Source organism: Myotis nattereri, assembly GCF_964212035.1.
Source record: "Myotis nattereri genome assembly, chromosome: 15".
In the NCBI taxonomy this organism is placed as follows: domain Eukaryota; kingdom Metazoa; phylum Chordata; class Mammalia; order Chiroptera; family Vespertilionidae; genus Myotis; species Myotis nattereri.
Window position 1 is genome coordinate 12,628,574 of NC_138090.1, and position 25,564 is coordinate 12,654,137.

At 38.9% G+C, this 25,564-nt stretch overlaps 1 protein-coding gene across 2 annotated transcripts in view; it reads right to left on the bottom strand.

Annotated features, from left to right (window-relative positions):
• Positions 1 to 2,350: 2,350 nt before the first annotated feature.
• TERB1 (telomere repeat binding bouquet formation protein 1) overlaps positions 2,351 to 25,564 on the bottom strand; it is a gene marked incomplete at its 5' end in the record, with an annotated part of 29,595 nt that continues 6,381 nt past the window's right edge. The window contains 13 exons of one of the 2 annotated variants that reach the window (XM_081108283.1): positions 2,351 to 2,763; positions 5,493 to 5,558; positions 5,861 to 6,010; positions 10,568 to 10,663; positions 10,979 to 11,043; positions 12,348 to 12,688; positions 15,182 to 15,342; positions 16,439 to 16,564; positions 17,966 to 18,097; positions 19,192 to 19,344; positions 24,810 to 24,932; positions 25,035 to 25,150; positions 25,246 to 25,306. In XM_081108283.1, coding sequence (XP_080964409.1) covers positions 2,576 to 2,763; positions 5,493 to 5,558; positions 5,861 to 6,010; positions 10,568 to 10,663; positions 10,979 to 11,043; positions 12,348 to 12,688; positions 15,182 to 15,342; positions 16,439 to 16,564; positions 17,966 to 18,097; positions 19,192 to 19,344; positions 24,810 to 24,932; positions 25,035 to 25,150; positions 25,246 to 25,306 — 1,778 coding nt within the window. In that variant the 3' untranslated portion in view covers positions 2,351 to 2,575. Of the gene's footprint in view, positions 2,764 to 5,492; positions 5,559 to 5,860; positions 6,011 to 10,567; positions 10,664 to 10,978; positions 11,044 to 12,347; positions 12,689 to 15,181; positions 15,343 to 16,438; positions 16,565 to 17,965; positions 18,098 to 19,191; positions 19,345 to 24,809; positions 24,933 to 25,034; positions 25,307 to 25,564 lie in introns of those variants that run through there. The other variant, XM_081108284.1, reaches the window with a different exon arrangement.

Below are 25,564 nucleotides of genomic sequence, written 5' to 3' on the forward strand. Positions count from 1 at the left end.
CGATGTTTCTAACTCTCTATCCCTCTCCCCTCCTCTCTGTAAAAGATCAAAATATATTTTTTTAAAAAGATGTAGAGAGAAAACAGGGGAAAGTGATAAACACTTATCTGTAACTGTCCCAAGGACTGGCATGTGGGAAAGGAATTTAACTTTTGTGTTTCTTCAGAAGATGCTGCAGGGGTGGCAGTAACCACCAGTTACTATCCTGTGAAGTAGTACATCACAGGTTTCTGAGGATATTTACAAATTAAAGAGAGCCACCAATGTCCAGATTGTTATAGAGCAATTCATGCTTCTGGCTGGGAACTATAAGGGCAGTTCCAACTCCAAAGGTCTGTCACTATATACATACATATATATATATATATATATATATATATATATATATACACACACACACATATATAAAATTTTTAAGGGTCTGTCATTATTAAAATCCCTAATATGTCATCATTTTTTGGTTTTCCTTTTATTAATTTATTAAGAAACTAGAGGCCTGGTGCACAAAATTCATGCAAGAGTAGGCCTTCCTTCCCCCAGCTGCCAGTACCAGCTTCCCTCCAGCACCTGGGACCCAGGCTACCCTCTGGCCGTTGGCAGGCCCCCGGGACCTGGGCTTCCTTCTGGCCACCAGCCAACACCTAGGACCTGGGCAGCCCCAGCTTCCTCTGGAAGGTCATCTGGAAGGACGTCTGATCTAATTAGCATATTACAATTTTATTATTATAGATATCTCCATTTTAGAGGAGGAAAGCAGCTTATGCTAACCAAAGATTAGCCAAGGGTTAGGGTAAAATAAGGTTTCAGAAGGCAGGTTATTTTGAATATAGTGTCAGTGACAAACACAAGTGTCTACAGTATGTCATACTCTTGGGGATGCTTCTGTAAGCACTGTTTGATGATTGTGTTACATAATTTCCATAGAACTGTTATGAAAGACCCACCTAATGTGGAAAAATATGTTTAAATCTTATCTGAACAATGGTAAGAGACAATTATCTAAGCCAATGAGGCTGAGGCAACAGCCAGAATGTTTACCCCTTTGACCTAAAACAACTTTCACAAATTTTGAGAAGTACAAATCAAAATAACTCAGCAAGACTATTTAATCCCCAAAGTGCTTAGGAAACAGACAGATATTGGACTAGATTCATTTACACTTTAAATACTGCAAGGGATTTTACTAATTGCCAATTATTCTTTTGGCCCTAGAGGAAATTTTGGATTTAAATAGAAAATTGTATTGACCCTCTGGAATTTTCAATGTGTCAGAAAATAAGAAATTTAATAAAAATTTGTTTCATCTAAGTAGAAATAGTCATAATCTGAAAAGGTCAAAGAACTCATGCTTACACGGAAATGCCCTTTGGGGCTGAAGAACCTACTACAATGACATGGAGCAGTGCTCCAAAGGGTGCAGAAGCACAGCGGAGTTTTCAGGCCCTTATACTTGATCCCTTTGCCACAGCAACATTTTAAGTATAACGGAGTCTGCAACATCTTTGGGGATCATGATGGAATACAAAAAAGAGTGAGAAAATTGAGATGTAACTATAAAAAGCTCTTCTGAATTTTTAAAACGCAAAAGTAAATATACCTACATCAAAAAGTAGTGAACCTGACCATAGAATTTTAAAGTATTCAAAGGAACTTCACAATTAGCCTTTAGAAAACTTAAAATTTTTAATTGATTTGAGAGAGGGGGGAGGGAGAGAGACACACACACACATAGATGTTACTTTTTGTTGCTCCACTTCTTTATGCTTTCAGTGTTGACCCCTGTACATGTCCTGATCTGGGAACGAACCCACAGCCTTGACCTATGCCATAGGGATGACACTCTAACCAACTGAGCTACCCAGCAAGGGCAAGGAAACATTTCAATTAACAAAATGTCAAACATTGATTTAGTGTGTGGGAACCTCATCTGAGCAGCTTGGGAAATTATTCCCTTTCTGGAGAGGAATTGTCACTGGGTAAGAATAGTAAAATCCAAATGTTCACAGTGTTCATTACAATATAATGTCAAAGTGTAAAGGCTGCTTTTTTCTCTGACCTATGTTCTTTGAGCTTAAGGAAAAATAAAAGCATATTCTTAAACAAATGTTTGACCTAATGAAGGAATTTTGTCTTACTAATCCATACCTTGAAAATGTATTTATTTTATAAACAATTTTTAAAAAATGTTTTTATTGGCTTAGAGAGGGATAGAGAGATAGAACATTGATCAGCTGCCTCCTGCATGCCGCCTACTGGGAATTGAGTCCACAATCGGAGCCTGCGACCCAACCAGGAATCGAACAGGGGACCTCTTGGTTCATGGGTTGACACTCAACCACTGAGCCACACCAGCCAGGCTAAACTATTTTAATATTTTGCTGTAGCATCACATCACAAAAAGAATTTAATGTAAATAGTATTCCTGTTACATTTCTTGTCTCATGAGAGTTTAGAAGAATATTTTAAATTTTGTATCTTCAAGGCTACTGTATTTTAAGAGTTCACAATAGGAAAATAAAATGAGTTTATTAACAATAAAAGAGTTCACAATAGAAACTGACAAGTTTTCTTCCAATTAAGGAGCCACAAACTTGGGGCGTTTGGTCAGCTTGTGGTATTTCTGAGCAAGGTCAACAGACTTCCGTCCTTGTTGAAAGGGGAAAGACCACAAAATTGCATTCCAGTGATTTCCCATTCTCTTAACTCCACTGAAAATGTAATTCACTTCTTCTTCAGTAAAGTTTTTACGAATTTTTCTTTCTTCTGCAATGAGAATTGGAGTACATATTAGTACCTGCTGGAAAAATAAAAATCTTCTTGAGACCCAAATAAGTACGTAACTTATTCTAAAGATAAGAACTATATAGTGAGAAAACTTCATGCCTGGCCTACTTATCAAATAAAAATCCATTTCAATTTTTAGAAGCTGAGTGCCTTCTATTAAGCTAGATGTTATCACTGTGACTTCTTCAATAATTTTATCCTATTGTAATAATACTTGCAACATTTTTCAATAAAGAAACACAAAAGTTTACAAACATTTGACTGTTAATTCTCTTGATATTCCTGTGAGGACAGTTAATAAGCAGCTTACCTATCTTATAGATACAGTCTTCCCAAAGGGCATCATAACTTCATAAAATAAAAAAGAATATCAACACTTGTTATTTTAATTCAGTCTTAATATTTTTTAAAAATAAAGGTCTTGAAATTTGCTTTAAAAATTCACTACTTATATGGATGCTCAGCTTGTTAAAACTTTTTTAAAAATGACTGCAAAAGGGGGAAGGAAAATTTTAACTGATTTTTAAAAATACTTTCTACAACAGAAAGAATGCACAGTTGGTATCTGTAAACACAAATATCTTCTGGTGATGATTATTAGGAAACAGTTCTTTTTAGCTTTTTCATTCATTGCTAATTCATGTTATCACTGTAGGTAGATGCTAATGAGGAGGGGTTTTTTTGGTATATTCACTTAAGGCTGCTATTTACTTTAGTAGGACCTGGAAAACTCTTAGAAAATCTTGTCCTTGCATGTCAAGACTAAGCTATTTGTCCACCTCTCCTAGGACAGGAGCCACAGTTCAGATCTTTTAAAAGAGAAGAGAAAGTCTTACCAGCAGAAGGCTGATAAATAAATGAAAATAACATCTGAGTATAACTTAATGATCTTACTTAGAATGCAAGCTCCATGAAGACAGAATTTTTGTCTGTTTTGCTCACCATTGCATCCCCAGGGCCTAAAATAGTGTCTGACACATAAGAGGTGATCAATAAATATTTGTTGAAAGAAAGAAGTTATTGGTAAAAACTGTTTTGTTTTGTTTTTAATTTTTAAAAAATATATTTTATTGATTTTTTACAGAGAGGAAGGGAGAGGGATAGAGAGTCAGAAACATCAATGAGAGAGAAACATCGATCAGCTGCCTTCTGCACACTCCCCACTGGGGATGTGCCTGCAACCAAGGTACATGCCCTTGACCAGAATCGAACCTGGGACCCTTCAGTCCGCAGGCTGATGCTCCATCCACTGAGCTGTCTAATTAGCAGTAGGAAAGAACAGGAAAACAGGCCAGAAGGCCCAGTTTTAGACTTATTGTTCAAGTCCCTTTAAGATACCAATCCATCTCAAAAAAGAGCCTTGTCCCTGAGGCTCTTTAAATTTTTTAAAAATTGATTTTAAAGAAGAGAGATAGATCAATTTATTGTTTGACTTATTTATGCATTCATTGGCTGCATCTTATATGCACCCTGACTAGAGATCAAACCCACACCTTGGTGTGTTGGGATAATGCTTTAACCAATAGTGAAATCAGCCAGGGGACTGAGGCTCTTTAAATGCTTAGGTGCTGCAATGGTCCCTTCTCAGAAGAATCATCTCAAATTTAAGTGTAACCTATAACCAACTGATCTTACACGGTTTCCCTCCAGCCTCAGCTTCCTCAGGAAAGACATCCCGTCTAATTAGCATATTACCCTTTTATTTATTTTATTTTATTTTTTTTATATATTTTATTGATTTTTTACAGAGAGGAAGGGAGAGAGATAGAGAGCTAGAAACATCGATGAGAGAGAAACATCGATCAGCTGCCTCCTGCACATCTCCCACTGGGGATATGCCTGCAACCCAGGCACATGCCCTTGACCGGAATCGAACCCGGGACCTTTCAGTCCGCAGGCCAACGCTCTATCCACTGAGCCAAACCGGTTTTGGCGCATATTACCCTTTTAGTACTATATATTTGTTTTTAGCTAAAGCAATTCTAACCCACAAAAAAGATGTATGTATGTATGAACTGAATGTCACAAAACAGTATTTAGGATCCCTCTGTATGGTGATGACTGAGTGGTGATGACTGTTTCTAACACAAAAGAGAAATTTATCAAGTAGGAATGACAATATATCACATTTTCCTGGCCTGCTTGTGAAAGAGATATGAGACCAATCTAATCACTACCTCCTCAAGATGCCTTTCTACATTCTAAAAAAGCAGGCCCAATTATTAACTACTAGAGGCCCAATGCACGAAAATTTGTGCAAGAGTAGGCCTTCCTTCCCCCCAGCTGCCAGCACCAGCTTCCCTCTGGCACCCGGGACCCAGGCTTCCCTCCAGCTGCCAGCAGGCACCCAGGACCTGGGCTTTACTCCAGCTGCCAGCAGGCACCTGGGACCGGGCGGCTTTATCCGGAATGACTTCTGGTCTAATTAGCATATTACCCTTTTATTATTATAGAAGATGTTTTTAGCTAAAGCAATTCTAACCCACAAAAAAGATGTATGTATGTATGAACTGAATGTCACAAAACAGAATTTAGGATCCCTCTGTATAATCAATGTATAGCCATAATTATGTACATTTCATGAGGCTCTGCAAATGATTTTACTTTGTAAAATAAGTGGGACAGTAAGTTGATGTTTCTCTTTTTCTTCCCTCCCTTCCCCTCTCTCCAATCAATCAATAAGAATGTTTTAAATTAAATATATTCACTCGTTCCTCCGGGGGTAGTGCGTTCATTACTCAGGAGTTGTCTTTTACGTGGGGTCAGCAGAATTTCTGAAAAATACGGAAAACATTTAGCATACTTAGTATATCAATTTGAGTAACAGCACATCAATTCCATTAGTATGATATTTCCCTTATTTTCCCTTTCTAATAGGAATCCTTAGGTGGATTAGGAAAAATTTTTAAACCACCAAAAACTACGTATGCTTACTGGATACATCATAAATCACTGGTTGCTCAGAGACAGATTTTCTTTTCAACATTATTTTACCCTCTAGCTTTAATATATGTTCTAGGTCATAGTTCAGAAGGTATAGTCATAATTATAGTTTTAAAGCTACTGAATTAATTACTTTTGTTATAGATAAGTGATTTCCTTAGTTCACTTTTATATCTGTCTTCAGCTTCCACAATGACTTTGTGACGATCACATTGGTATGGACAAGAGTGCAAGAGCTTGCTAAAATTTCGGCTATTCAGGGATTTTCCTACTGCTATGCAACCTAAAAGAAAACAAATTAAAGTGATGTATAAATGTTATAAAATGTCTAATAACAAATCTATGAAAGCAAATATCTTTATGATAGTAACTGAAGTCAAATCAGGAATTTAATTATAAATATGTCAAAAAGTTCAAAGTCTTGCTAGAGATGGAAACATAATGAACACAATATAGTGAAGTAAGTGTACGATAGAAGTGTGAACAGCTATGGTGATTGGCCTGGTTCTAAGCAGGAGTCACTGTTAGGAAAGATATGTAAAAGAAATAACTCATGTCCAGTCGTATTTTTTAAATGTCTCATTATAGAAAATTTCAAACACACAACAGGAAAGGAAAAAGCATAATGAACCTTTATGTATCCATCATCCAGCTTCAATAATTATTAACTAATGGTCAATCATATTTTATCTACACTCCATGTATTCTGTCTGCCTGCCCCCAGTGTACACACTAGGTCAGCAGTCGCCAATCTTTTGGACCTCACAGACTACGAGAGGTCCACAGACCACCGATTGGCGATTGCTGCACTAGATCATGAAGCCTGGAATTTGCATTAAAGAATTATTTCATCTAAAAATACTTTGTATACATCCCTAACAGATAAGGACTTAAAAAAAACCCATTATCACACCTAAGAAAAGTATGCTTAATATAATTAAATACCTAATGTTTAAATTTCTCCATTATTTCAAAACTTCCTTTTTACAGTTGGTTTCTTTGAATCATGATCCAAACAAAGTCTACCATTACATTCAGTTTATTTTAATCTATCAAGTCTCCTCTCTTCTTCCTTATCATTTACTTGTTGTAGATACTGGATCATTTGAACTACGGAGTTTCCCAAAACCTGGGTTTTGCTGATTTTATCCTAGTTGCAGCCTTTAAAATGTTCCTGTGTACCCAACAAATTAGTAATTAGATCTAAAGGATTGATCAGATTCAGATTCAATTGATTTTAGAATTCCTCACAGGTAGTATTGTATACTTCTTACTGCATCATATTAAGAGGCATAAAGTTTATCTGTTTTTAGTGTTAAGGTTGATCAGTAGGTTCAGGTAAGGTTAGCCACATCTATTTATTATAAAGTTCTCCATCTGCCTGTCACTTAATGGTATTAGTGGCCCATTTGGAAGGGACAAGGAGAAATTATCCAGGCAGAAAAGCTGGCTGGGATGAGGACATTTCTAGCACAATGAACATGTGCGAAAGCACAGAAGAATGAAAAAGCATAGTATGTTCAGAAAATCAGAGGTACTTTGGTGTGGCTATAGTATAAAGTATGAGAGAAGTGTGGGAGAAAAGTTGAGGTTGGTGAAGGTTGAAAGGGTAAAGCGAAGAAGTGTCTTAAAAGCCATGCTGAGGATTTTTAAATATCTTAGTCAGTGGGGAGGCACTAAAGGATATTTATTAAGCAGGGAAATGATATGATTTCATTTGTCTTATAGAAATCCCAGTTGAAGGTAAGAGGATCGTTGCGGGGTTACTTCATCATTGCAGAAAATAAATGAGGGGACTCTGAAACAGAGCATTTGCAATAAGAATGTAGAAATTTCTGAGGTAAAATTGGTGACTAATGAGCTGTTGGGGTTAATGAGAAGTTTAGGATACCTCAAATAATTTGGTGGTTGATTGACTGACAAAGTTTGGCCTAGCATGACACATTTCTGGCAGACTTCAAGAGAATAAATGTGCAATAAAATTTAAGAAGTGGAAACAGGACAAAATTTCACAAAATTTTGAAAGCCAAGCAGAGAATTTGATTCAGTGAGTTACAGAGAAGCACTGAGGGTTCTTTAGCATGGTGACATGACAAAAAGCACATATTAGGAAGAGAAGTTAACAGCAGTGTGTACATTATAGTTGGGGGTTGGTGAGACTTGCAAATGAAGACTCCTAGAAAGTTGTGGGAGTGATTTAGGCATGAAGCAAAAAGAGCCTATGTGGGAAAGAAAAACAGAACCAAATCTGAACAACTAGAAATAAGGGATGCAAGGAGAAAACATATTTATAGACGATTTAAAGTTTGACATCTGGGAGGCCAGAAGAACAGCAGCAATAGAAATGGAGTGGATGAACAAAGGGCAACTTAAGAGGAAGAAAGATGCTGTGATTTTAATATATTAAGCTTGAAATAAAAGCAAGATATTGACATGAGACTATCCTGGGTACAGCTGGAAATGGAAGAATGAGGTTATAACCCAAGGAAGAAGCCAAGTGCAGAGATACAGATTTGAAAATCATCAGTAAAGTGATGGTTGATGCCACAAAAGTAAATGTTGCAACAGAGTGAGTAAGTGCTATAAACTATGTCTTAGGGCAGTGATGGCGAACCTTTTGAGCTCGGCGTGTCAGCATTTTGAAAAACCCTAACTTAACTCTGGTGCCGTGTCACATATAGAAATTTTTTGATATTTGCAACCATAGTAAAACAAAGACTTATATTTTTGATATTTATTTTATATATTTAAATGCCATTTAACAAAGAAAAATCAACCAAAAAAATGAGTTCACATGTGACCTCTGACACGCGTGTCATAGGTTTGCCATCACTGTCTTAGGGGGAATACTTGTAGAAATTTGGCAGAAAGATAACGATAAAGCACTAAAGGTGATTAAATGGAATTGTTTTAGACTATAAACTTCCTGAGGTGAGGAATGAGTTCTATGCATCTTGATTCCGCCTGCCATAGAATATGCACTCCCCACGTGTCTGTGAAATCAATGAATGAATCATCACTGAGAGAAGAAAGGAACTAGGAAAGAACCATCACAAACAAACTAAGAGATGAAAGGAAGTTAACAGTTACGGAGTGTCCACTCTGTCAACTGGAATACTTTTGACCAGAGGTCCCAAACTTTCTTGCTTCATGGCACCCTTAAGGTCTTGGTGATTTTTTTACGGCACCCCTAGGCCAAAAGAAACGCTAACCATCCTGTTAGGTCCAAAACAACTTAATAAGTACTTACGTTCTAACAATTTAGTAGCTACTTGAAAAAACAAGACACCTAAATTGAAAAAAATATATTTGTATTTCATTCTTATTAATTAGAATTACTTCCTAATGAGATGTGTGTACCTTTTGGGTATAGAATAACTTCTCAAACCCTGGAATCAGACTAGACACTGCCAAATTTATTTCCTGTTCCACATTGATTTTCATGGGGGTTTGATTTTTATCACAACTATCACTGAAAGCTTAGCTCCACAAAAACATGGATCATCAAAAGGAATGTAGTGTAATGTAATGTTGAAAATCTGAACTACTTTGAGCTAGTAGTTCATGTAGTATCCAAAAAATATTGACTATTTTGTGCTCCACTTATAAAATTTAAAATATTGTGTAGTGCCCTTGGGAGTTCACTGCAGAGCCCTAGGAAGCCTGGGTGAATAGTTAGGGAACTGTGGCATTAAATTATTGACAGAAGAGTATTTCAAGGAATGGTTATCAACGGTGTAGAGATACTAGGAATTTTTTGTAAAAGTCATTGGATTGGGAATGAGGGGGATGTGGCTTCAGGTACCCTTTAACATTAATGTTTAGTAGAAAGGCAATTTTAAAAAGCCAGATTGCAGGGAGTTAAAACGGGAATGAATATACTGAGAGAGAAGGGAGCAAGAGATGAATCTGGTAATAAATGGTGGCAGAAGAGTAGATGAATATTTGAAGCAACAGCAAATCACACTACTGGATTTTTAAGATGAGGAGAAAGTAATATAGTTTAAGGTGGGACAAAAGGAGTTAATGGATAGAAAGGAAATAAAGAGAAAGAATTCACAAATATTAAAATGGGAAGAAAAAAAGAGATGGGATTCAAATTATAGCTAGCAATCAGTTTTAGAGTAATAAAATTAAACTCTCACCCAAGACCGAAGAATAGTAATATTTTGAGCCTAATGTGCAATAGCCTCAATTTCTCCATAGAGTGCACGGTGCCAGAATAAGAGTAAAGAGATGGGGTGTGAAAGAGAAGGACAAGGGATGGAATAAGCTCTATGGAACATTTACAAGTGCCCTGCAGAAATAATTATGTATGGTGCCAGATGGGTATTTGAAATATCAGGGGAATTAATTTGTAAAGTAAATGATTATGTAACCACTAGATTTTACACCTGAAACTAATACAACATAATATTAAATATAAACTAATTGAAAAAATTTTTAAATAGCCCTACAGAAAAAAATGATGAGGCATGGAACACTAGAAACACTTAAATATTTATTATAAGCATATATAAAACATGTTTAACTTATTCAGTAGAAAGTTAAACTTATAGTTGAACTTAAAGTTTACTTTGTCACAGGTAAACTTATAGAAGTATTACTTCTGACAAAAAGAGAATAATAAAGTAATAAAAAATAGCTACATTGATTCATATAAACAAGTACTGGGAGCACAGGATGATACAGATAGAAGGCGATATTTTGAATGTTTAATGATACTACAAATGGTTATTTTTCCAAAGGAAATTAAATCACGCAGGCAGAACCTATTACAAATTCTACTTATTATCAGATAAAACTTTAATTATGAAATAACTAATTAAAAAGTATTTACCTGAGCATCTATACTTGAATATTTTGGGACAATTGTCAGCTGATAGGAAATTGATGACTTCTTTATTTATTATATCTGAACATAATGTAAATGGATCTAAAAAAAATTGCAAAATGCAAGATTTTTTTGAATACTAAAAAGAACCTGACATTTTTATAAGATTTATTAATTATCAAGAGATTTTCACAAACATTAGCCCAGTTTGTGGACTAATTGGAAACATCCAGTCATCCAATGAATAAACAAAAAAAGTTCTGGATGTCAATAAAAGGTGACTGAGCATTTATACCAGAAAGAGAGTCAGAGGTGTTACGTTAGAGGGCAGATATACTGATGTACATTTTTGGCTACATTAGTCACCTAAATATATGTTTTCTTGAAAAATCAAAGAAGAAAAATTTTTAATCATACCTGTTACTGGTAACTGCTGCTGTCTATTTTTGACAATGGGATTTGGGTATTTAAAAACACAGTCGCTGAAAGAAAATAGATACCAGATTACTAAAAGTAAACATACTGTTTGGGGTGTGTACAAATGTTTCTGTAAGCATTCTGAGTGTTTGGCAGGTAGAAGGAGCTGGAGATGGGATCAACCAAAATCTACCAAATTCTGCCCAAGTAAGGTCTGAGACGGCTGTAGCCTTGTTTCTAAGAGTAGAGCTGAAACAAGACTGCAGAGGGCAATACCACTGATGCCAACAGAAATATGGGACAAAAAGTTGTAAAAGAGGAATACAGGAAGAAATGAGGACCAAAAAAAACAGAAAGAATGGAGAGGGCCAAAGTGCAAAGGCTGGCCCACGAATGCATTTCACAGCTTCCCAATTCCACATCCCTGAGAAATCAATCAAAATTACCATTAAGAATGGTTTTGAGAAAAATAAAAGGGATGATAATTATACAGTCCATCTTTCTAATACTTAGTTTACTCTGCAACCTTCTCTAAACATAGGAGCATCGTCTTAAGTTTTCCTTCTAGCACAGTAACCATCAGAAGAGCAGAACACAAGAAAGGGTTTAAGAAGAAAGCTACAGCCGAAGCCGGTTTGGCTCAGTAGATAGAGCGTAGGCCTGCAGACTGGAGGGTCCCGGGTTCAACTCCTGTAGGGGGCGTGTGCCTTGGTTGCGGGCACATCCCCAGTGGGAGATGTGCAGGAAGCAGCTGGTTGATGTTTCTCTCTCTTCGATGTTTCTAGCTCTCTATCTCTCTCCCTTCCTCTCTGTGAAAAATCAATGGAATATTAAAAAAAAAAAAGAAGAAGAAGAAAGCTACAATCTCAGGTCCAGCCCTACAGGATACCTGTGAGGGAGAAAGGACATGTAGCAGAAGTGAGGTGTAGGGAACAAACGAAAAGGCAAGCCTAATGCAGATTTTCATCACACCCTATTCCCTTTATCAAACTAAACTTACAAACTGGGTTTTGCTACATTGCTGATGGATTACCAGTGCATGCATTGTTACTGCAGGGTTTCACTTTCAGTTTTTTGAGTATCCTTTCTAAAATTCAAATCTCATCATGCCATGTAATTTAAAATTGTCAATGGCTCCCTACACCCTGAGTTAAAACCGAAAATCCTGAGTGTACCATGCAAGGCCCTAGATGAGCTGGCCCATACTTCCTCGTCCAAAACTGCTTTCCCAACATTTCCTACTTTAGGCAGCTCCCCAGACATTCTTTTATCATTTCTATATCCCAGTGCTTATACAGTGAGGCACATGGTACTGAACAAAAAATATTTGCTGAATTTTCTAAAAGTTAGAAACAATTATTAGACGTACCTTGACTGAGAAACAGAATCTTTTTTTTCAAAAGTTCCTTCCTGTAAGTTTTGATTGCAGCTTGGGTTGGCTTTATATAAAGTCTTACTTTGCCCACTCTCCCTGTAACAAGCATTAACTGGATTTGCACTCTTTAACAGGGTCTTCATTTGGTCATCTTTTGTACATGCTTTAGACATAAATCCATGAGATTTGTAACTTTGAAGCTTTCTAGACTGGCTTGTATCCTTATCTTCTGCTTTGGGACCTCCACCAATACTATTTGTATGGAGGTGTTTCAATGTATTTTGAATATTTATGTTCATAGATGAAACATTATCTTTTTCTCTTTGTGTTTTTTCCTATAATGTAAAAATGACAAGAAAATAATTTCAAAGTAACCCATTTGCTTTATAATCCAATTTGTACCCTTTTAATAATGCAGGAAAAATTTATACATTATAAATATACATGATAAAAGACTAGAATATACATGATAAAAGGAGTTTATATTAGAAATAAAAGGAAGTTTATTCAATAAATTATTTAGAAACAACTGGGTAGCCATCTGAGGAAAAATAAATTGGGTCCATTTCTCACAATTTACACAAAAAAATGAACTAAATATTGATGTATAAAAATGAAATGATGTACATTCTAAAAGAAAACATGACATTTTAATGTTCTCAAGGGGAGTAAGACCTTTCCAACTATTACACAAAATCAATAAATCATAAAAGATAAAAACTAATATAGTTTACCACATAAATTTTTTTTAAAGTTCTGCTAGAGCAGTGGTTCTCAACCTTGGCTGCACATTAGAATCACCTGAGAATCTTTTTAAAATCCTGATTTCCGGGCCTCATCCTCCAGAAATTCTGTTTCTTTGTTACTAATGTTGTGGCCTCACCCCATAACAAAGAAACAGAATTTCTGGAGGATGAGGCCCACAAATCAGGATTTTAAAAAGATTCCCAGGTGATTCTAATGTGCAGCCAAGGTTGAGAACCACTGTGCTAGAGAATAATAATAATATAAGGGATGGAGGTTAGGAGGAACTCAGAGGAAAAAAGGGCCAGAAGCAAAACCCAATGATAATCAAAACACCTAGAAAAGAATATGTATATCATATTTTAAACTACAGTATAGTTTTTCTACTGTTTACAAAAAGCTACTACAGTGAAATATGAAAAAGATCAACAATAGTGTAGAAAAATAGGCAAAAAAATGAACATTTCACAAGAAAGAAAATATAAATTGCTCTTAAATATATGAAAAAGTGCTCCCACTTAGAATAAGATAAACATGAAAGCTACACTGAGATATCCTTCTTCATCTATGACATTGGCAGAGATCAAAAGGGTATAGAGAAACACTCCTACATTACAGGTAGGAGTATAAGTTGGTACAACCTCTATGGAGAAACAGTTTGACAGAATCTTTCATAATAAAAATTATGCATAGTTATAAACACTTTTACATGTACAAAATGTCGATGTTATTAACTGCAGGATTGTTTGTAATAGCTAAAAGTTGAAGTTAGCATATTCCTCAATGGAATGCTCTGAAACTGTAAAAAAAAAAAAAAAAAGAATAAAGAGGCCTTCCAGGAAAAGATGATGAAGTTAACACCCATATGTATTTTTGGTCCTTCCATTTTTTTTTAAGATATATTTTTATTGCCCTAGCCATTTTGTCTCAGTGGATAGAGCGTCGGCAGACCAAAGGGTCCCAGGGTTTGATTCCAGAGATTGTCAACCTCGGTTGCAGGCTCCTCCCTGGCCCAAGCCCTGATTAGGGCTCCTGTAAGAGGCAACCTATCAATGTGTTTCTCTCACATCGATATCTCTCTCTGTCTTTCCTTCTCTCTACCGCTCTCTAAAAATCAATGGAAAAATATCCTCAGGTGAGGATTTAAAATACATACATACATACATACATGCATACATTTTTATTGATTTCAGAGAGGAAGGGAGAGGGAGAGATAGAAACATCAATGATGAGAGAGAATCATTGATTCGCTGCCTCCTGCACACCCCCTACTGGGGACTGAGCCCACAACCTGGGCACATCGAACCCGGGACTCTTCAGTCCACAGGCCAACACTCTATCCACTGAACCAAACCAGCTAGGGTTATTTTTGGTCCAATTAGAATAGCAGTTTTTTTAAAAAAGGCAAAACCCCACAAGGACAGGAGAAATGAAAGAAGAAATAAAAGCAACAACATTTTGGAAACTGAATAGCAAATAGGTGAATGATAACCTATTTAGCAGACTTGATAAACCTGAATGCAAAGCTTATAATGGGAAAAGTCAAGAAACTACCTAACATATGCTACCAAGCTCTCAACATACACTTAGCAGGTAGTTGATTAACACCAGAAGGTCCTCTCCCTTCCCACGGCTGGAAATATAATCACTGGAGGAGACAAAACAGTCTCCACACTGGAAGACTCCAAGCAAAGCTGAAGGCAGAATACTATTCAAGAAACAGAATAAGCAACTATTTACGTACTGAATTCTAAGACCCAAGCTGTCATCCCCGATTTTGATTCCAGAGCACTGGTTGGTTGACAATCTCTAGGCAGATTAGACATTGGAGTTTCTCCAAATGACCCACTTAATCCTATGAGAATCCACAGTCAACAAATTTTCCAAGGAGATTTTTAGCATATGACTCTTAAACATGAGTAGCAACTAGCCCTGGCCAGTGTGGCTCAGTTGGGTGGGCGACATCCTGTGCACCAGGACTTTTTTAAAGAATAGCTTGGCAAGAAAAATCTTTTATTTTCTAACCTATATTGTTCAAAAATACTTTTAAAAAGTTCTATACTCTTTGAAACAAAGAAGCCAACCTCATTTTCTTCTCTTTCAAGCTGTTCTATTCTGTGAAGAATGTCCTTTGCTTTCTTCCAGTATTCTCCAATATTCTTCTCTTTCATATTTATGTCTTCTAATTGTTCTGCTTCATTTTCATCAAAAGGACATTCTCTTAGGCTTAGAGATAATTTCTCAGCTTTGCAACATGGGGGAAAAACAGTGAGTTTATCCATTACCAGAAATGTTATTTTAACACTTTAAATACGGACAACTTCATACCCCACACCTCCCCTAAATTCTGCCCTTCTAAACTATCTCAATTGAAAATAAGTGGAAAGCAAGTAGTTGGCAGAGGTCCAGGACACTAAGAGTCATAAAACAGACTTTATTCTTCAGAGCTATAGGAAAGAGAATAGCATGAAAATATGTTATCCCAGGCACATAAACACCCTCAGGTATGGATACCGGTTTTAAAATAGTTTTTTATAAAAATAGTTTTCATAAAGTAGTTCCTCCCTATAATCCTTTCTCTTTACATATGATGCAACAACAATTTTTCTTACACAAAGACAAAAATCGTTTTCATGGCCATGGCCCTGGCTATCAATTCCTTCAATGCACCAGGCTCCTTCCTCTCACAAGGTCTTATGCTTCACTGTTGCTAAGCCCTGAGATCCTCCCCCATAGAAAATTCCCTTCTTTTCATCTAATGAACTCTATACATTCAGATCTCAGTTCAAGAATCATTTCCTCCTGAAGCCTTTTCTACCTTACTGTCTAGGTCTTAGTCCTTTGTTACAGACTCTAAAATCTGTGCTCTATCCATTCTAAACTCTTAGGTTAATTTATATAATACATTCACTTTTGAGACTATTCAATTATTATCTATTTCTCTAATTAAACTAAGTTCTGTGAGTGCACAGACTGTTTCTTATCACTATATTCCTAATGCCTAGCACAGTGCCTGGCTAATAATGGGCACTCAAACATTTTTCAAATAAATAAGTAAATATACTTTGTATTATGATTTAATCATGTTACCTATAGCCCTCAAACTATATTTGTCCACACTACATAAAATATGTGAATTATCTGTATTGTTGCTCTCTTCCATATAGGTTTTTTGTATGCTGAAACACTCCAGGTGTCATGTCCAAATTAAATATTCTGCTCTTCAGATGTAAGAAGAGCCTGGGAGCTAAAGGGGCTTGGCTCATCAAAGCAGATATAAATTTCGCTTTATAAACTTTGTTTTTTTGTGTGTGTGTTTTTTTAAGTAATGATAAACTTACTAATTTTTTTGCAGTTGCAAAGCACAAAAGTGGCAGCTTTGTTTAGTTCCTCATTATGAGATTCAGCTAAGGCTTGTATCATGAGTGGAAGCCCATTGTTTTTAAAAAGGTCATACTGATTTTCCTCTGGAAAAGATAATAAAAAAGTAAAGTAGAAGAAGTTATTTTACCATAAACTATCTACATGAGATCATAATTCTTCCTGTGGTAATTATAAACATAGTCCAAATTAGTGAAAAACCAAGTTTCAAAAGTGTATTCAATTTAGGAAATAACTGACTCACATAAAATCATGTGAGTATCATAAGTGATGATCTCTGAAATACTGCCACAGAGTAGCATCATATCTCATGAGTGTAAACAAATGCCTTCACTTGGTTCTTAAAAAGGTATAGTTCCCAACCGCCTGGTGTGTCTCAGTGGTTGAGCGTTTACCCAAGAACCAAGAGATCGTGGTTCCATTACCAGTCAGGGCACATGCCTGAGTTGTGGGCTCAATTCCCAGAAGGGGATGTGCAGGAGGCAGCCAATTAATAATGTTTCTCTCTCATCAATGTTTCTCTCTCTCTCCTTTCCTCTCTTTCTAAAAATCAATAAAAACATTTTTTAAAAGTATAGTTCTCAACTAAACCTCAATTAAAAAAAATAAAAATTTAAAAAGTATACTAAATCCTAAATTATATAGAAGAAAAAGAATAGAGCCCTAGCTGGTTTTGCTCAGTGGATAGAGCGTTGGCCTGAGAACTGAAAGGTCCCAGGTTCAATTCCAGTCAAGGGCACATGCCTGGGTTGCAGGCTCTATCCCTAGTAGCGAACGTGCAGGAGGCAGCCAGATGTTTCTATCTCTTTCTCCCTCTCCCTTCCTCTCTAAAATCAATAAAAATTTATTTTAAAAAAAGAAAGTAAAAGAATAGAATGAACTGAAAATGAGGAAAGGAAGAGAGCAAACAAGAGCGGAAAAGTGGAAGGGGAAAGAGCAGAAATTGGAAGAGAGAGGGAAAGAGGAAAGTGAAGAGAATTGGAAAGGAGAATGGAACAGGGAGAATGGCAGGAGAGTGAAGAGAAGGAGGAAAATGGAAGCAAGGAGAAAAAAGAGAGGTGAGAATGACAGGTAGAGAAAGAAATGATAGAACTTTTGAAGGTTTTCAGCAAAGAAGAATACGATTAGATCTGTGCAGCAGTGCGAAGCGGTACTGAAAAATGGAGATGGAAGGGTAAACAGGGAACAGTCTATTGCAACAACATTGGTGAAAGATGTGAAGGGGCTGGGGGTCTTGGGAGAGTAGCACCGGAACTGGGCAGCAAGGGATATACAGAAGGGTCAACAGACGCAGAACCACAGGTCTTAGGGGCCAACTCAATACAATGGATTAAAAAGGATGAAGAGCAAAATGACTGGTTTGGGACCTGAATGAATGGGAGAAAGGCACTACTTTTAAGCCTTTCATATGACTAGGAGGAAAAAAACCCCAAAAGTGTATTTCCACCCCCTGTTTTAATAAGCACACTAAGTAAATCCAGTATTACCGCAAGTCTCTGTGCAATGACCAAGAGTAAGAATGATGCTAAATTTTTCTGCTGAATCCAGACTGTCATGAAGCAGTAATGCCAGAAGTTTTGAAACAATGTGGTACTTGGATAATACTTCACCAAAAGTAGCTATTAGTATAAAATAGAAAAGAAAAAGAGTAAATACAAACTTATAACTATATATATACTATTTCTCATACATACTGTTTTTCAGATCTTATCCTAGGAGAATGATCTTATATATCTATATAACATCTAACATATATGTGTGCATATATATGTAAATATAAATAAATGAGTAATAAGAGAGTGGCTTATATAGCCTTCATTAATCCCTCTTCTCATATTAAAGATATTTTACTAAATCAAGTTTTTTAAAGAATAGTTTCTTCTTATTTACCCTGCATAATGTTGGTAATATGCAGCATTCCTAAAAGTTGAATATGCTTATTCTCATCTTACACACCTCTTATTATCTAGATTGGACAGTAAAGACCTTCCTATGTAACTAATTCCTGCTTGTCAATGAAATCCACTAACTGGCCATGATTCTATTGATGTTGATGATGCAGTGAAGCTACCTGAAGCTGAGATGTGACAGAATTCAAGAAGTCTGCCATTTTAAACTATACTTCTGCTCATAAGGTTGTGAATTTCTTGAGGGACTATATCTTCATCATTTTTGCATCTCTAGAGCTCACATAGAGCCCTATGCATAGCAGGCCCTCAATAACTGATTTTTAAAAAATCTACTTACTTCACAGTTATTTGTGAATGTCAAGAGTTGCTTATTACAAATTTATAGATTATCATTCCTCAGTGTTTATGAGAAGCAGGCATGGGTTCAACTCTGGTTCTGTCACTCACTAGAAATGGCTGGGTAAGTCAGACCTCACATTTACCAGAAAGAGGCATACTCTAATTCTTTATAAAATTTTTAAAAAATCTATAGATAAGGGTTTTTCCATTCTTTATGTCTCCAAATGTCCCTTGATTTCTCATCTAATCTTTTTAATTTAATGCCACTTTAAGTGAAACAAGGCTTAGAAATGGTAGAATCTATTATTAGACTTGAAGTCAGAAGATTTGAACCTTCTGGTGGTGGGAGGTTATAACCTCCATGAGAAAACAGATAATCCATATTCAAGCTACCATTTCAACCCTCATGTGTTGAACTCAAGCAAAATGCAATTGTAGAAAAATGACTAAGCATTTTTACTCACTATTATCAGCAATACATGCATCCACTGTCTTTGTCACCACCACTGCAAGCTTAGCACTTGAAAGAGTCTTATGTGAATCAGATTCCAGTTGCACAAGAACTTGACACAATACATCCAGTCCACCCACAGATATAAAGTATTTCTGAACACGTGCTTAAGGAATAAAGTAGAATGATTAACACCCAAAACAAAACAATTGTATGGTTTCATTCATAATCTGCACTAAATGTAACATTGACTTGACTTTTTCAAATAGAGCAGCGGTTCTCAACCTGTGGGTCGCAACGACCTTTGGCGGTCGAATGACCCTTTCACAGGGGTCACCTCAGACCATCCTGCATATCAGATATTTACATGACGATTCATAACAGTAGCAACATGACAGTTATGAAGTAGCAACGAAAATAATTTTATGGTTGGGTCACAACATGAGGAACTGTATTTAAAGGGCCAGAAGGCTGAGAACCACTGAAATAGAGTCACATCCCTCAGTATCCTTAGGGGATTGGTTCCAGGACCACCCCCCGCCCTTCCACCCTACCCTCAGATACCAAAATCCTAGAATGCTGAAGTCTCTTATTTAAAATGTATTTGCATATAACCCACACATCTTCCCGTATAGATTACTTATGATGTCTAACACAATGTAGATGCTATGTAAATAGTTTTTATACTCTATTGATTGGAGAATAATGACAAGGAAAGTCTGTACATATTCAGTACAGACATAACCATCATATGCCTAACTACATATCAGCAACAATAGAACTTTATTTTTTGAACTAGAGGCCCAGTGCATGGATTTGTGCACTGGTGGAGGGCATGGCCTGCGGGGATTGGCCCACAGTGGGAGCTCTGTTCATCCCAGTCAGCTGAGTGGCTCTCCCACTGTGGGAGCGCACTGACCACCAGGGGGCAGCTCTTGCATTGAGCATCTGCCCCCTGGTGGTCAGTGCGCTTCAGAGTGACTGGTCGAAAGTCATTCTGGTTGTTCCACCATTCGGGACTTGAAGTCCCTGGGCTTTTATATAGATACTAGAGGTCTGGTGCACGGATTCATGCACCAATAGGGTCCCTTGGCCTGGCCTGTGCCCTTTTGCAATTCAGGACCCCACTGGTGCACAATCAGGGCCGGGGAGGGACCAGGGGAGGGCTCCAGGGCATGTCCGGCCTGGTCTCGCCCAGTCCTGATCTGCCAGACCCCAGCAGCAAACTAACCTACTGGTCGGAGCATCTGCCCCTGGTGGTCAGTGCGCATCATAGCTACCAGTTGAATGGTCAAATGGTCGGACAGTCGCTGAGGCTTTTATATATATACTAGAGGCCTGGTGCACAAAAATTTGTGCACTCGGGGGAAAGGGGGGGTCCCTAAGCCCGGCCTGTGCCCTCTCACAGTCTGGGACCCCTCGGGAGATAACGACCTGCTGGCTTAGGCCTGCTCCGGGGTGGCAGAGGGTAGGCCCAATCCCTAGGAGCAGCCCCTGCTCGGGCTCAGAGCAGGGCCAATTGGGTAGTTGGGGCGCTGCCCCCTGTCATGCACAGAGCAGGGCGGATCAGGAGGTTGTGATGCCACCCTCAGTCACACTCAGGGTAGGGCCGATTGGGGGGTTGGGGCACCGCCCCGTCACACTCAAGGCAGGGTCGATGGGGAGGTTGCGGCGCCACCCCGTCACGCACAGAGCAGGGCCAACCTGGGGGGTTGGGGCTCTGTACCCTGTCACGCACAGAGCAGGGTTGATCAGGGGGTTGGGGAGCTCCCCCCTGTCATGCACAGAGCAGGGCCGATCAGGGGGTTGGGGAGCTCCCCCCGTCACTCACAGAGTAGGGCCGATAGGGGAGTTGGGGCACCGCCCCGTCACACACAGAGCAGGCGGATCAGGGGGTTGGGGTGCTGCACCCTGTCACACTCAGGGCAGGGCCGATGGGGAGGTTATGGCTCTACCCCGTCACACACAGAGCAGGGCCGATCAGGGGGTTGGGGCACCGCACCCTGTCACACACAGAGCCGCAGGGCGATCATGGGGTTGGGGAGCTCCCCCTATCAGGCACAGAGCAGGGCTGATCAGGGGGTTGGGGCGCCTTCCCCTGTCACAAACAGAGCAGGGTGGAAAGGGAGGTTGTGGCCCCGCCCCGTCACACACAGAGCCGCAGGGCGATCAGGGGGTTTGGGCGCTGCCCCCTGTCACACTGATCCCGGTGCTGGGAGGCCTCTCGGCTCCTCTGATCCCGGTGCTGGGAGGCATATTACCCTTTTACTATATAGGATAGAGGCCTAGTGCACGGGTGGGGGCCGGCTGGTTTGCCCTGAAGGGTGTCCTGGATCAGGGTGGGGGTCCCCAATGGGGTGCCTGGCCAGCCTGGGGGAGGGGATGATGGCTGTTTGCAGCTGGTCACACACCCTTCAGGGTGGGGGTCCCCACTGGGGTGCCTGGCCAGTCTGGGTGAGGGGCTGAGTGCTGTTTTCAGGCTGGCGGGTGACGAAGCTCCCAACCGCTTTTTTTCTTTTTTTTTTTATTCTGGGCCAGCTTTAGCTTTGAGGCTTGGCTCCAGCTCTTAGGCCTCTGCTGCTGAAAGCAGGTTTCTGGCTTTTGTTTACCTTCTGTATTTGAAACAATGATGCGATCCTGCTGGCTGAAGTCCGACGGACTAAAGCAGGTTTCTGGGGTTTTGTTTAGCTTCTATATTTGTAACATAGTTGCTTAGAGTTGCAGCTCAGAGGCCTGCAGTGGCAGGCGGGGAACGTTGGGAGTCCTCCGTCACTGAAGCAAGCCTCATGTTTGCTTTAAGCTGCCTGGCTGCTGGCCGCCATCTTGGCTGGCAGTTAATTTGCATATTGAGGGTAGCGGTCGTATGCTAATTACCATGTTTCTCTTTTATTAGATAGGATAGACTAAAGGCCCAGTGCATGAATTCATGCACAGGTGGGGTCCAGCTGTCATGGCCCCAAATGGGGCAGATAGGGGCCAGGTCTATTGGGAGGAGGAGATGGCAGGAGGTTAGCCAGCCGGCCCACCCCATCGGGGCCTGGTCAGGGCTGGGATGGCTAGGGAGAGGGGCCGTGAGCTGATCAGGGTGGTGGGGGCTGATCGGGTGTGGGTCCAGCTGTGGGGAGGGGCTATGGGTGGTGGGCTGGCCAGCCCTGCCTCTGATCAGAGTGGGGGGGGCTGATCTGGGGCAGAGCTGACTGGGGCTGTGGGCCAATCAGAGTAGTGGGGGCCCTTTGGGGGTGGAGCTGGCAGCGGGGAGAGGCTGCAGGAGGTTGGCGGGGTATGGGGGAGCGATCAAGGGTGGGGCTGGCCAGGGGGAGGGGGCTGCAGGAGGTTGGCCAGCCAGCCCCACCCCCTGATCAGGGCCAGTTCACTGGCCGCAGTGGGCATCATAGCGACCGGTCATTCCGGTTGTTTTTTTGTTTTGTTTTGTTTTGTTTTTAAGTATATTTTATTGATTTTTTTACAGAGAGGAAGGGAGAGAGATAGAGAGTTAGAAATATCGATGAGAGAGAAACATCGATCAGCTGCCTCCTGCACATCTCCTACTGGGGATGTGCCCACAACCCAGGTACATGCCCTTGACCGGAATCCAACCCGGGACCTTTCAGTCCGCAAGCTGACGCTCTATCCACTGAGCCAAACCGGAATTCCGGTTGTTATGGCATTCAGGTCGCTGGCTTTTTATATATATATAGATTTTCTATTGGCAGTTGCTTAAATTTGTAGATGCAAAACCCACACATACAGGGCCAAGTGTACTTACTAAAAATTCAAAATTAAAGAATGAAAAGTCCAATCTTTACCTGCACATATACATAGTCATAACATAAATTACTTCCTTATGTAAGAAACTCACTTTGACATAGTACAGGTGTATGTACAGTATAGTTTTTTTGCTTGTGTTAGATATCTCTTTTGCTTCTTTTAGTGAGAACTGGTATACTTTGCAAAAATGACATTAAACTAAAACTCTGCAAAAGAGCTATAAATAATAGATTCATTGATCTAGCTTGGTACTCCAATTAGCAAACTGCTTATTTTCTGAATTCCAACATAATTCATTCCTCAGATTGCTTTAATCTACAAACAGCAAAGTAATTTACCTGTTCCAAAAGAACACGTTTCATCCATCTTACTTAAGCCTAATTCTTTTATTTCTTGGAGCATAAAATTATAACATGTTGAGTCATGACAACTGTTCTAAGAAAAGAATCAGTGACAGCTATCATTTTTAAGAGTCTGAATTCTTTTGTTCCCTTGTGAAAATGATTCTGATAAAAATGTATCCATGAGTCTGTGCATTCAATAGTCTCTGAAACCCCTATTCCAGCAACAAGCTTACATAAATGAATATATGGGCTAGTTATTACAATTCTGTCATAAACCTTCTTCCCAGCCTACCCTAGTATCACAAATTGAGCCAAGATGTTTTAAACAAAAAAATTACTTTTGATATTGTTCCATAAAAAACAAAGATCTTAATCTAAAAATATCGTGTTGCCCTTGGAGGTGTGGCTTAGTGATTAGGGCATCAACACAAGCACTGAAGGGTCAAGGGTTTGATTCCCAGTCAAGGGCGTGTACCTGGGTTGCAGGTTCCATCCCTGGCCCAGTAGGGACACATCTGAGAGGCAACCAATTGATGCGTCTCTCTTACATCAATGTTTCTCTTTCTTTCTCTCTCACTCTCTCCCCCATCCCTCCTTCCCTCCCTCCCTCCCCTCCACTCTCTCTAAATATCAATGGAGAAAATATCCTGGAGTGAGGATTAACAAAAAAAAATAAAATACAATAAGTACACACACACACACACACACACACACACACACACACACACACGCAAGGTCTTTGGTTGATCACTTCCCACCCACACACCCTCCCTCATCTTCCTCCTGAAGTTCTACAGTCTGTGCTATGCTTCTATGTCTCTAGATCTATTTTGTTCATTAGTTTATTTTGTTCATTAGAGTCCACATATGAGTGAGATCATGTGATACTTCCCAATATCTTCCTAACAGATCCACTTTTAAGATTTTCCTATCTGTGATAGTCTAAGTCAGCGGTTCTCAACCTGTGGGTCGCGACCCCTTTGGCGGTCAAACGACCCTTTCACAGGGGTCGCCTAAGACCATCCTGCATATCAGATATTTAAATTACGATTCATAACAGTAGCAACATTACAGTTATGAAGTAGCAACGAAAATAATTTTCTTAATGCATTTTATTGATTTTTTTACAGAGAGAAAGGGGGGACAGAGAGTTAGAATCATCGATGAGAGAAACATCGATCAGCTGCCTCCAGCACACTCCCCACTGGGGATGTGCCCGCAACCAAGGTACATGCCCTTGACCAGAATCGAACCTGGGACCCTTGAGTCCGCAGGCCGACGCTCTATCCACTGAGCCAAACCGGTTAGGGCAATAATTTTATGGTTGGGTACAACATGAAGAACTGTATTTAAAGGGCCAGAAGGTTGAGAACCACTGGTAAGTGCATCCAAAATGACCCAATTTACTGGAATAAAATTAATCCATTAATTCAATTAATACAATAACTAATTCAATAGTTTTTTATTATACTTTGAAATAGCTTCTTCAAATATAACTTATAGAATAATGTATACTTACTGTTATTTGCAAGAGTGAGTCCAATAAATGAACAAAGAGGGCGAATTATCTCAGGCATCATACAATTTTTTAGCCAGTCATTAGCATGTGGAAAAAGTGAACAGCAAAGCCTTTGATTTTCATCTGAAAGAAGACAAAGTTAATCATATTTTAATATATTTGGAAAATATAAATTTTCATTTGTTCTTATCTTTATTTTTATATTCATATATTTGAGATAAATACCATTTTGAGGATTGTTGACACAGACACACAGAGTACCACACACTGACGACCACAACTGATAATTCTGGAAAACATTTTTATCTGACAAATTCAATTCGTATTTTGAAAGGGCTGCCCTATTAGATTAAAAAGAAAAGGAAGTAAATTAATAAAAATGTGTTAAGGTCTTAAGTAATAACTAATTAGTAAAAAGAAATTTATATTTGCTTACCTGAACAACTCTGACAGAATTTTAAAACAACCTGTTTCTCTCACAAGCGTTTGTCCAGTCCCTTAAAGGAATAGCCACATATTACAGGAATATGACTTTGTTTAGAAGTAACTTGGCAGAAACGGAAAACATTTAAGTAATATTTTGATAAATAACTTTTAATTACTTTAATAACTTTTAATTACGGTAGATAAAACCTAATCAAGATTATGGGAAATATATTACTTATGCTTATAGCAGTGGTTCCCAACCATTTTTTGGCCATGCCCCACCTAAGCATCTCTAAAATCCTGATGCCCCCCGCCCCCCCCCCCATAAC